Source organism: Scyliorhinus torazame, chromosome 1 (genome assembly GCF_047496885.1).
Source record: "Scyliorhinus torazame isolate Kashiwa2021f chromosome 1, sScyTor2.1, whole genome shotgun sequence".
Classification (NCBI taxonomy): Eukaryota; Metazoa; Chordata; class Chondrichthyes; order Carcharhiniformes; family Scyliorhinidae; genus Scyliorhinus; species Scyliorhinus torazame.
Window position 1 is genome coordinate 26252281 of NC_092707.1, and position 13446 is coordinate 26265726.

At 45.7% G+C, this 13446-nt stretch overlaps 1 protein-coding gene across 4 annotated transcripts in view; it reads right to left on the reverse strand.

Moving 5' to 3' along the window:
* Positions 1-13446, reverse strand: part of LOC140391704 (unconventional myosin-XVIIIb-like) — a 546871-nt gene that overhangs the window by 66785 nt on the left and 466640 nt on the right. For all 4 annotated transcript variants that reach the window (XM_072476590.1, XM_072476756.1, XM_072476499.1 and 1 more), the window contains one exon: positions 5847-6032. In XM_072476590.1, the coding sequence (XP_072332691.1) occupies positions 5847-6032 (186 nt within the window). The remainder of the gene's footprint in view (positions 1-5846; positions 6033-13446) is intronic.

The window sequence follows — 13446 nt, forward strand, 5'->3', positions numbered from 1 at the left end:
GAGGGTTCTACCATTCACTGTATATTCCCTACCTGCATTAGACCTTCCAAAATGCATTACCTCACATTTGTCCGGATTAAACTCCATCTGCCATCTCTCCGCCCAAGTCTCCAAACAATCTAAATCCTGCTGTATTCTCTCAAAGTCCTCATTGCTATCCGCAATTCCACCAACCTTTGTGTCGTCTGCAAACTTACTAATCAGACCAGTTACATTTTCCTCCAAATCATTTATATATACTACAAACAGCAAAGGTCCCAGCACTGATCCCTGTGGAACACCACTGGTCACAGCCCTCCAATTAGAAAAGCATCCTTCCATTGCTACTCTCTGCCTTCTATGACCTAGCCAGTTCTGTATCCACCTTGCCAGCTCACCCCTGATCCCGTGTGTCTTCACCTTTTGTACTAGGCTACCATGAGGGACCTTGTCAAAGGCCTTACTGAAGTCCATATAGACAACATCCACTGCCCTACCTGCATCAATCATCTTTGTGACCTCCTCGAAAAACTCTATCAAGTTAGTGAGACATGACCTCCCCTTCACAAAACCATGCTGCCTCTCACTAATACGTCCATTTGCTTCCAAATGGGAGTAGATCCTGTCTTGAAGAATTCTCTCCAGTAATTTCCCTACCACTGAAGTAAGGCTCACCGGCCTGTAGTTCCCTGGATTATCCTTGCTACCTTTCTTAAACAGAGGAACAACATTGGCTATTCTCCAGTCCTCCGGGACATCACCTGAAGACAGTGAGGATCCAAAGATTTCTGTCAAGGCCTCAGCAATTTCCTCTCCAGCCTCCTTCAGTATTCTGGGGTAGACCCCATCAGGCCCTGGGGACTTATCTACCTTAATATTTTTTAAGACACCCAACACCTCGTCTTTTTGGATCTCAATGTGACCCAGGCTATCTACACACCCTTCTCCAGACTCAACGTCAACCAATTCCTTCTCTTTGGTGAATACTTACGCTGTTTAGCACACACATAGCCCTGTGTTATAGCTTCACCAGGTTGGCACATTATTTTTAGGTATGTCTGGGGCTGCTCCTGGCATGGTCTCCTGAACTCTTCATTGAACCAGGGTTGATCCCGTGGCTTAGTGGTAATATTAGAGTGGGGATATGCTGGGCCATGATGTTACAGATTGTGGTTGAGTACAATTCTTCTGCTGCTGATGGCCCACAGCGCCTCATGGCCCACAGCGCCTCATGTGACAATGGGTCTTTGTCTCCATAAGGACTGTGCAGTGGTCACTCCTCAGACACTGTCATGGACAGATGCATCTGCGGCAGGCAGGTTGGTGAGGTGAAGAATGGTTTTCCCTCTTCTTGGTGCCCTCCTCATGTGCCGCAGTCCCAGCCTAGCAGTTATATCCCTTAGGACTTGGCCACTCGGTCTGTCGTAGTACTACCAAGCCACCCCTGGTCGTGTACATTGATGTCCCACCCTCAGTTCTTTCTCCAAGTGGTGTTCTACATGGAGGAATACTGATTCATTATAGAGAGGGGGTGGTGCAAGTTAATCAGCAGACGGTTTCCTTGCCCAGGTTTAACCTGATACCGTAAGACATCATGGGGTCCAGAGTCAATATTCAGGACTCCCGGGGCAATTAACTCCCAGATGTCTATCACCAGTGGGATAGGACATACCCAGGGAAGGTGATGGTGGTGTTGAGATGTTATCTGTAAGGTATGATTCCATGTGTGCGACTATATATCAGGCTGTATACTGTAATTGATAATATGGAAAAATGTGTCATTTGAAACATGGACGTCTGGCAATATCTGGTCTGAGAGAAACATGAGAGAATACAGGGAAATATCCCGCAAAGGGTTAACAGCAGCTGCCAGGGAAGGATTGTAAAATGCAGATATCCTTGGTCAAGCAGGCTGAGCAAACAAGACAAACAGGATTTTGAATGAAGCCAAAAACAATGGCTCACACCTTCATTGAAAGTAACTATCTTAGTAAGGATCTGGAAAAGAATGGATGAGGTTCGTTGAATTTTGTGATAATTCGAAGTGTGAAAATTTGCTAATACCAGGTAAATTAAAGAAAACTGGAGGCTCTCAGTCTACGAGAAACATAATATCAAAGCCAAAATCAAAGTCAAAATTATGAGCTGAGGACACAATTGGAAAATAAAACTATAGAAATGACAGGAATTAAAAGTAACACCTCTTGAAACCAAAGCATTTTGAACATCACAAAGGAAACAATGTAATCAGATCTATGAGATGAAGTCATGTCAAAATGAATACTTAGTTGGATTAAAAGGTTTAGATCAAAAGATACTTTTTACAATCAAAGAAAATAAGAGTTACTTTACAATAACGTCATAAAAACGTAATTGTTAGAAAGCGAATATAAACCAGAACCAGAACAAAAACCAGAACTCACAGAGAGAGAGAGAGAGGGGGGAGATGCAGAGACAAATTACAGTCAGCTCAGTCATGGGAAAGAGACAGGGCAAAGCAGCCCAGCTAAAATAGCTAATACATCTAAGGAAGACTAGAATTTAAAAAGTAGGCAGTCAGCTCAGAGTCAGCTCAGAGAGAGCTCTCACAGCTCTGTACATGGGAAAGTTAGGACACAGCAACTGAGCTAACCAGCGAATACATCTAAAGAAGACCAGACTTTAAAGAAGATTGATTGTCAAGTTGGGCCTGAAGGTCCCTTCAACCAACCAGAAGGATCCAGAAGCAAGATCTTTTTACCTTCCTGTAAAGACAGTGATTGCATCTTTTAAATAGAGAAAAAAAAATATTATAATAAAATAAGTTAAAAGTTTTAACCTGACATAGTGGTTATTCCAAAGTCTACTTTACTTACTTAGCAATGCGGGACCCAGGGTCGATGCTACTAAGTGATAAGTAGATGAAATCTTCGGTGAAGGTATGGGTTATACCGGGGGATAACTTGAAAATATAGTTTGACCTGAAAAGCACCCACTGAAGCTTGCATCGGAGTCGGGGAGTGAGAATCCCTGATCACCATTTAGAATGTCGGCCCTTTTTGGTATAGGGGGAATTCTAAGGATAGTGGTGAGTTTTCAAAAACAATACCGATGCCCCGGTTGATGCTGGGTGGTCCATCCAGTTTCATTCCTTATTGATTTGATATAATTGAGTGGCTTGCTAGGCCACTTCAAAGGGTATTTAAGAGTAAACCACATTGCCGTGGGTATGGAGTCACGTGTAGGCCAGACCAGATATTGACCTAAAGGACATTAGTGAACCAGATGGGTTTTTATGACAATCGACAATGGTCATCATTCGACTTTTAATTCCAGATTTTTATCGACTAAATTCAAATTACACCACCTACCATAGTAGGATTTGAAGCTAGGTCCCCAGAGCATTACACTGGGTCTCTGGGTTACTAGTCCAGTTAAAATACTATATCGACAATGCCGGCCCCACGTTTGGATCAAGACTGTAATGAGGGCAGGAGCCGAGCGGTCCGGGTGGATCCCAAACTCAGTGGCAGTCAGCAGGTTATTGCTGATTAAGTGCTGTCGCCTTCCATCACTCTGCTGATGATCGAGGGTAGACTGACGAGACAGTAATTGGCCGGGTTTAGAAACACTCATTCTGAAGTTAAAATATCACTTTGTCTGAAGGAGTACAACAAATACCACCACATCACTAAGTACATGACACACATTCAGTCAGTCACCCAAGTGGCAGAGACTAGCTGAAACCAATATACACACTGCGCAGGTAGCTATAAAAGGTCCCATTACACTCTTTCAAGGATGAGCTGGTGCATTCTCCTGGCGTCCTGGTCGACGTTTAGCCGTCAACCAACATCACTCAAACCAAAGTTATCCGGTCATTATCACCATGTTGTTGATAGTACCTTTGCTGTGCGTAAATAGTCCACATTACGACAGTGACAAAATTTCAGCTGAATTGCCTTTAAAGTGATTTGGGGTATTCTCGGTCAGTAAATGTGCTCTATAAATGCAAACACTTTTATTTATGAACCCTGCCCCCTCTTACATACACTGCCCTACACTCAAAATGTTCTTGGCTCCATGTTTAGTTACAAGCTCCAAATAGCGCAATCGTTGCCATGAATTACTTCCATGTTTCCCAAACATGCTAATTATTCCATCACAAGGCATGGTTATTGGCAACAGCTCAACAACTGTTACTTCAACAACCAAATCCAAACACATATATTAGGCAAAATTCTCTGTTTGAGAGACTTTTGACGGCATGATTGAATTGTGTGACAAACCTGCACATCTTTGGACGGTGGGAGGAAACCGGAGCACCCGCAGGAAAACCACGCAGACACGGGGAGAACGTACAGACTCCACACAGACAGTGACCCAAGCCAGGAATCGAACCTGGGACCCTGGAGCTGGGTCTAACCCACTGTGCTACCGTGGCGCCCAACTCCGTGGAGCTTCGTGAATGTTTTGTTGGAGCTGCACTCATCCAGGCAAGTGGCGAGTATTCCATGACACTCCTGACTTGTGTCTTGTAGATGGTGGACAGGCTTTGGGCAGACAGGGGGTGAGTTACTTGCCTTGAGATTCCTAGCCTTTGACCTGCTCTGGTAGCCACAGTATTAATATGGCTAGTCCAGTTCAGTTTCTGATCAAAGATAGCCTCCAGGATGTTAATTGTGGGGAATTCACCAAGCGCCGATGGTTAAATCCTCTCTTGTAGGAGATGGTCATTGTCTGGCACTTGTGTGGCGCGAATGTAACTTGCCCCTTGTCAGCCCAAGCCTGGATATTGTCCAGGTCTTGTTGCATTTGGGACATGGATTGTTTCAGATACTGTCAGACCTGCGGTGATTGTGTAGCATTTTCTGTTTTTGTTTCAGATTCAAGCATCCGCAGTAATTTGCTAATACCTTTCACATGTTTATCCTCAACTTTAACAATAAAATTAACGTAACATTAACAGTGAAAACAGAAGTATTTGCAGATTGCAAAGATAATGGGCTCGATTTTAACTCTGAGTACATGATTGGGCTTTGAGTGCATTTGAATCTAGCCCATAGTGTTTGATGTACTCCAGGCTGCAGAAATGTCAGTGGAAGGCTATCAACTAAATTGACCCAATCTCTTCAGACTATGAAGAAATTATATTCTATAAAGTATCTCCTCCAGCCTGTAGTAGTTTCAATGAAGGGTTATGAAGCCATGCTTTATAAAATTTGACGTTTATGGATTTACTGGCTGGAAACCACTAATAGAGGTTTAAAAAAAGGCGCATTCCAAAGTCTTGACACCAGAGTCAAAGGTGGCTGCACGTTTGCCTTACTGTTCTTTCTAAATTCCAAAGTCATTGAAATGGAGACAAATCTGTCTGCAAAACCTTACAAGGATCACTGGCCTCAAAGGAGTATGAATGGGGGCCACCTCTTACCCCATTCACAAAGCATCCAGACAGTCACCTGAAGAGTCAACTGGGTGGAGACAAGCCATTAGATATGGTCTCTCGGACAACGGGATTCTGGTTGTGGAAGTCTTGCAAGTGGAATCCACCAAGCCATAACCAAATCTGGAGTAACGACGAAGTTGGGCAGAGAAGGACATGCGACAAGCCAGCTAACACTTTGTGCGTTTAAGCGCCGAATTGGCAAGCTTATCCTTTTCAAAAACCCTGAAGGAGTGTGGGAAAAGGGGACTATTTGACCCCTCCTCACCTCACCTTAACAAGGGTTACATCCAAAATATTAATGTATCTTTCCCTTTCAATTTGACTGTGTATTCCTGGAAGTTTGTGCATTTATTTCAAATTTCCGGCATTTGTGGGTGCGTTCCTCTGACCTCTCCTGTTTTAAGGATATTACATTTGGCGTGGAATCGAATGTCCTCACCAGTTCCATGCACCTCCGAGAGGCTTCTTGCTCCCGCTCAACAAGCTCATCCATCTCCACTTTCATCTCCTCCATCCGCAGCTGGAAGCGTTTGGCAGTTTCCGTCTCCCTGGCCTCAGTCTCAGCAGCCTGTTCCAAATCCTCACCCATCTTCATCACATTATCTCGCAAACGTAGAACCAATGTCTGCAAAACAGTAACAACTGAGAGTAAAACCTTTAGTTAAAACATGATACACTTCCTCTCTTTAGAATGTGTGTGTGTGTGTGGGGGCACACATATGTGTTTGAGTGAGTGCATGTATGTATATTATTTTTATTTGTTCATGGGACATGGGCATCGCTGGCTACGCCAGCATATTTTGCCCATATCTAATTGCCCTCGAGAAGGCAGTGGGGAGCACCCTTCTTGAACCGCTGCAGTCCGTGTGGTGTAGACACACCCACCGCGCTATTCGGGAGTGAGTTCCAGGATGCTGTCCCAGAGACAATGAAGGAACGACCGATATATTTCCAAGTCAGGATGGTGAGTGGCCTGCAGGGGAACTTATGGCAGGTGCCATTCCCATGTATATGCAAGCCCTTTTCCTTTTAATAATAATAATCTTTATTGTCACAAGTAGGCATACATTAACACGGCAATGAAGTTGCTGTGAAAAGCCCCTAGTCGCCACATTCCGGTGCCGGTTCGGGTTCACAGAGGGAGAATTCAGAATGTCCAATTCACCTAACAGCACGTCTTTTTGGACTGTGGGAGGAAAGCGGGGCGCACGGAGGAAACCCACGCAGACACGGGGAGACCCAAGCTGGGGATCGAACCTGGGTGGATGTGTTGGCGAATTGATTCACTTCAATTACATTTTGTTCAGCTTTGTAAAGAAGATTCCAATGGCCACGTTCAAGAATAATTTAAGACCAAAGCACAAAGGACAAGCAAGGAACCACTCCCTAAAGGACTGAAGGATACGATGTAACAACTAGCCTCAGAACACTATATGATGCTGCACATCCTCTTGTGAAATCTAGCAAGTAAAAATTAGAAGGATCAACTTTGCAGGAAAATGAACAGACTGATATGCTACAAGGAGGCTGTTATATTCAGAGATTCAGAGCCATTTACAGCACAGAAGGAGGCCATTCGGCCCATCGTGTCCACGCTGGTCAACAATGATCTGACGACACTAATCCCATTTTCCAGCACTTGGCTCATAGCCCTGGAGGTTATGGCAACGCAAGTGAATATCTAAATACTTCTTAAATGTTACGAGACTTTCTGACTCAATCACCCTTTCAGGCGGTGAATTCCAGACTCCCACCACTCTCTGAGTGAAAAGGTTTCTCCTCAACTCTCCTCTTAGCCTTCTACCTCTCACCTTAATTCAATGGCCGAATGGCCTCCTTCTGTGCTGTAAATAATCCTGTGGTTATTGACCCCTCTACTGATGTATTAAAGGTGCCTTCCTATTCACCCTATTTATGCACCACATAATCTTGTACACCTCTATCAGGTCTCCTCTCAACCTTTCATATTCCAAGGAAATAAACGTCAAGCTATCTAACCTTTCCCCATAGCTCAGACCCCCCCCCCCCCCCCCTTCCCTCCCTCACAGCCTAGGCTGCATCCTGGTAAATTTCCCCTCCACCATCTCCAGTGCAATCATATCCTTCCTATAATGCGGTGACCAGAACTGCACGCAGTACTCCAGTTGTTGCCTAACCAGCGTTTTATGCAGTTCCGGCATGCCCTCCCTGCTCTTGTCTTCTATACCTCGACTAATAAAGGCAAGTATCGCATATGTCTTCTTAACCACCTTATCTACCTGCCCTGCCACCTTCAGAGATCTGAGAATATACATTCCAAGCTCCCACTGATCTTCAGGGTCCTAATATTCATAGTGAAACCCTTCACCTTTATGGCTCTCCCCAGGTGCATTATGCCACACTTTTGTGGGTTGAGTTCCATTTGCCGTTGCATTGTTCACCTGACCAGTCCATTGATATCCTCCTGCAGTCTGCAGCTATCCTCACTATTTACCACCCTACCAATTTTCATGACATCTGCAAATTTCCAAAGCATTAATGTACACCACAAATAGCAAGGGCCCAGCACCAAGCCCTGTCGAACCCCACTGGAAACAGACCTCCAGTCAAAGAAACATCCCTCCACCATCAACCCTCTGCTTCCTGTCTCTCAGCCAGTTTTAGATCTAATGAGCCACTTTGCCTTGGATCCCATGGACCTGTCTGCCATGAGGGACTTTATCAAAAGCCTTGCTAAAGTCCATACAGACCACATCAAATGTGTTACCCTCATCAACACTCCTGGTTACCTCCTCAAAAAATGTAATTAAATTTGTGAACCTTCGATTAACAAGGAGGCTGTTAATGCTTACCATGCTTACTATAGCTGATTAATCTGTGTCTACCCAAGTGCAGATATATTCTGTCCCCCTGAATTCTTTCTGGTAATGTTCCCACCACCGAGGTTAGACTGATTGGCCTATAAATTCCTCATCTATCCCTACCTCTCTTTTTTAATAATAGGACAATGTTGGCAGTCCTCCAGTTCTCTGGCACCTCATCTGTGGCCAGAGAGGGTTTGAAATAGCGGGCAGTATAATTCCTGTTGAGAAATGAGACTGAAGAATGTGTTGACAATGTCGGGGTTGCATTAGATCTTTAAATAGAGGACAAACATTTATCCCCGAATAACCTTTGACCTGTTCCTAAAAATTGTAATGTTCTTCCTCCTTAATTTAGTGAAATTATTGCATGGGTTTAGAATACAATGGACAGTGCCAGCTGTACAATGCCACATCAGGCCCAGCTGTTTGGTAGTGTGTGGCCTGTTATCTATATAATGTGCTATTTTTCACTGAGGAATACATGTGGTGTTTGATCATTTTAAAAATGACCACCTCCAAAAGTGCTTTGTTGTCGGAACCAAAAGCAGGTCCCAACCCTAGTGGAGGCAGCTAGTCGGAGAGCATGCCGGCTGAGGTTATTCATGAAGGCCCTGCCTCTTCAACCGTGTGGCGATCCTCAGGTTAAATCAGCACCAGTCAGCTCTCCCCCCTCAAATGGGGAAAGCAGCCTATGGTCATCTGGAACTATGGTCACTTTACCTTTTTACTTATACAATTGTAGCAAGACTGGTTTAATCATTGTAGTCCGGTTCTTTGCAATAAAGGTCAATGTGCCAAGTGCCTTCCTGATCGCTTGCACTAACTGCATGCTACCTTTATCCTTGCACAAGTCACTCTGAAAATCATTAAAAGGTTTTATGCTTTTAAAAAATATATTCTGCTTTTCTACCCTTACAACCAAAGTAGATAACCTCACATTCCCCAACATTGTACTCCATCTTCCAACTTGTTGCCCCTCAACCTAACCCTGTCAGACAGCATCTGTGACAGTGCAGCACTGCTACAGCTTTACACAAAAGTATCAGCCATGTGGTCCAAAGGGGGGCTTGAATCCGCAACCTCCTAACTCACTGGTGAAAGCTTCCCAGGGGTTCAGGCTGACCATCGACTAGGGTATTTGGATATGCCATTGGACAACTAGATGCACTGGAATGCATAAGCTGGGGTGTCACAACACTATGGTGATGAACTAACTTTGTACACTAGCTCAACGTCAACTCAAAGCATGGCAGATGTGAAAAATGTCCAGACTGTGTGTTAGGTACCACGTTATCTGTCTCAATGAGAAGGGTATGGAAATACTAGCATATGGCAATCAGAGGACTACCCGTACACTTGACTTCGCATTTAATTGAATGATGAGGCAATGGGAACATAGTAAGTGATGATTTTTTTATCTACATTGGCAGCACAGTAGCACAATAGGTAGCACTGTTGATTCACAGCTCCAGGGTCCCAGGTTCGATTCCCGGCTTGGGTCACTGTCTGTGCGGAGTCTGCACGTTCTCCCCGGGTCTGCGTGGGTTTCCTCCGGGTGCTCCGATTTCCTCCCACAAGTCCCGAAAGACGTGCTGTTAGGTGAATTGGACATTCTGAACTCTCCCTCCGAACAGGTGCCGGAATGTGGCGACTCGGGGCTTTTCACAGTAACCTCATTGCAGTGTAAATGTAAGCCTACCTGTGACACTAATAAAGATTATTATTATTATTACTGGGGGAAGAGTCATTTCCCTGTCCCCCAGTGGTTGAACCAAAACACGGGAATAAAATTATAAGTCTTTTCAAGTCAAAGAAAATATTTTGCCTTTGCCTTTGTGTGCGAGACATGTTAGGACGGTGATGTTCTGAATTAATAGCTCGCTGTGAGTATTGGAAACAGTTCAACAAATGATTCCTCTCATCAGGAGACCTTGATTATATGTGTGCTGCACAGCTCCTCCAGGCAGAATACCTTTGAAACAGCTCACATCACGCTGATAAAGACTTGATTTAAACCCGTTGCCATCAAGTCATTTTTCAATATTGTTTCCATGGTTCCCATAAAATCCATAGGGTACAGAATGATGGTCTCTGAACTGAGTTGGCATTGAGATACATGGTTCATAAAGTTCTGAATTCCCTGTAATAAATTACAACTGTCCGTCTTATTTATTTAAAGAGCAGGCACCGGTCTTTGTTCAAACGATCAAAGAGGTTCATTTCCTATATCTAATAACGGTGTTGCTGCTTTGAAGTGAAAGAAATATTGTGATCTATTGTATAGATTTTGTTTATAACATAGCCATGACCACTGTGACAACGGAGTTTGATACATTAGTTCATTGTCTGTCCTTTGCCTATTAATATTAATAATAATCTTTATTATTATTGTCACAGGTAGGCTTACATTAATACTGCAATGAAGTTACTGCGAAAATCCCCTAGTCGCCACACTCCAGCACCTACACGGAAGGAGAATTCAGAATGTCCAATTCACCCAACAAGCACATCTTTCACGGCTTGTGGGAAGAAACCGGAGCATCCGGAGGAAACCCACGCAGACACAGGGAGAACGTGCAGACTCCGTACAGACAGTGACCCAAGCGGGAATTGAACATCTTTCTAAAGTTTAATTTCAAAAGTTTAATTTAAATGAATAAATCACGGCAGGACAGCTCCAAGGTGTGGTCTGCTCCTCTTGCTCCATGTGGCAGGCTGGGGATACTTCCAGTCCCCTGGGTCAGCATGTGTGCAGGAAGTGTCTCCAGTTACAGCTCCTGGAAGCTCGAGTTTCAGAGCTGGAGTGGTGGCTGGTGACACTGTGGAGCATCCGTGACTCAGGGAGCATCGTGGATAGCACATATAGAGAGGTGGTCACACTGCAGGCTCAGACTCCGCAGGCAGGAAGGGAATGGGTGACCACCAGACAGAACAAGAGAGCGAGGCAGGTAGTGTAGGAATCTCCTGTGGCCATTCCCTTGCAGAACAGATATACCGCTTTTTGATACTGTTGAGGGGAATGGCCTCTCAGGGGAAAACAGCAACAGCCAAGCTCATGGCACCACAGTTGGTTCTGCTGCAGAGGGGAGGGGTGTTAAGTGTGACAGTGCAATAGTTATAGGGGATTCAATTGTAAGGGGAATAGACAGGCGTTTCTGTGGCCGCTAAATAGACTCCAGGATGGTATGTTGCCTCCCTGGTGCTAGGGTCAAGTATGTCTCGGAGCAGGTACAGGACATTCTGGAGGGGTAGGGTGAACAGCCAGTGGTTGTGGTACACATCGGTAAAAAAGACATCGGTAAAAAAAGGATGAGGTCCTAAAAGCAGAACACAGGGAGCTAGGAAGGAAGTTAAGAAATCGGACCTCAAAGGTAGTGATCTCAGGATTACGACCGGTGCCACGTGCTAGTCAGAGTAGAAATGACAGGATATATAGGATGAATACGTGGCTGAAGGGATGGTGTCAGGGGGAGGGTTTCAGATTCCTGGGGCATTGGGACCGGTTATGGGGGAGGTGGGACCTGTACAAACTGGACAGGTTACACCTGAGCAGGACTGGAACTGATGTCCTAGGGGGGCTATTTGCTAGAGTAATTGGGGAGTGTTCAAACTAATGTGGCAGGGGGCTGGAAACCGATGCAGGAAGTTGGAAGGTAGTAAAACAGAGACAGAAACAAAAGGCAGTAAGGGGGAAAGTGTAAGGCAGAGAAGCCATAATCAAAAATCAAAAAGAGCGACAGTGATTCTAAAAGGGATAAAATGGGAAGTAAAAACATAAATGGAAAGCGACGCGGCAGGTTGTTACATGAAGATATGGGTTCAACGACAAGGAAAATTAGGAGAAAAGTTAAGAGGAAAAATAACTTAGGAGAGGTTACTGATCAAGGTGTTAAGATTCAAAATAGAGTGACTTCCGGGTGCGGCTATGAGGAGCTAGGTCGCATATTCGGTAGCTCCCGCTTGGAACGGACTTTTGGGCTCTTTTACAGGGCCCCCACGGCATTTGTTTGACATTTCCCGGTGTGGGAAGAAGACTGCAACATTCCCCTGACAGTGTCCCCCAGGAATGTTATGTCTTTTGGCTACCAGACCCGGCAGAAACAGTAAAAAATTTGGCTGCAACAGGATAAACAGGGCCTCTTCCAGCATGCAGACGGGTGAAGGGCAAGCTTAAAGCTGCAAACTGACCTGAGGGCCTTTATCAAAAGTGAATTCTAACAGCAGGGGGAACAACTGTGAAAAAATCTCACCAAGGCCACTGAAGAAGTGGGGACGAGGCTTCCGGTGGCGGCCATGGAGGAGTAGGTCGCGCATTCGGCAGCTCCCGTCTGGAACGGACTCTTCGACCTTTTCCAGGAGTTTCCACAGACATTTTGGGGCAGATTGGTGAAGCGAACACTGCCAAAAGGATTCTCTCTCGAGACTTTTGGGCTCTTTTCAGGGCCCCCAAGGGCACTTTTTCGACGTTTCCCGGTGTGGGAAGGAGTTAATAATAGCTCCCCGTCAGTACATGGCTTTAACTAGGAGCGGGGTGACAAAAAAGGCGGTGGTGGACCAGAAGAAGGGAGGGAAGAAGGACAAAATGGCGGCGGGCAGAGACCAGGCAGCGTGGAGGCAGTGGGCGGAGGAGCAACAGGAGGGTATCTAGCGCTGCCTCAGAGAGATTAAAACGGACCTGCTAGAGTCGATGAAGGCTTCTATTGATAAGCTGCTGGAGACACAGACGGCCCAGGGGGTGGCGATCCGAGAGGCTCAACAAAAGATCTCTGACAATGAGGACGAGATCTTAGTCCTGGCGGTAAAGGTGGAGGCGCACGAGGCGCTCCACAAGAAATGGCAGGAGCGGTTTGAGGAGATGGAGAATCGGTCGAGGCGGAAGAATCTGCAGATTCTGGGCCTCCCGGAGGGGCTGGAGGGGCCGGAAGTGGGGACCTATGTGGTCACCATGTTGAACTCGCTGATGGGAGCAGGGTCCTTCCAGGGGCCCCTGGAGCTGGAAGGGGCCCATAGAGTGTTGGCGAGGAGGCCCAAGGCTAACGAGCCTCCGCGGGCGGTGCTGGTGCGGTTCCATCGGTTCGTCGATCGGGAGTGTGTGCTCAGGTGGGCCAAGAAGGAGAGGAGCAGCAGGTGGGAGAACGCGGAGGTTCGGATATATCAGGGCTGGAGTGCGGAGATGGCGAAGAGGAGGGCCGGGTA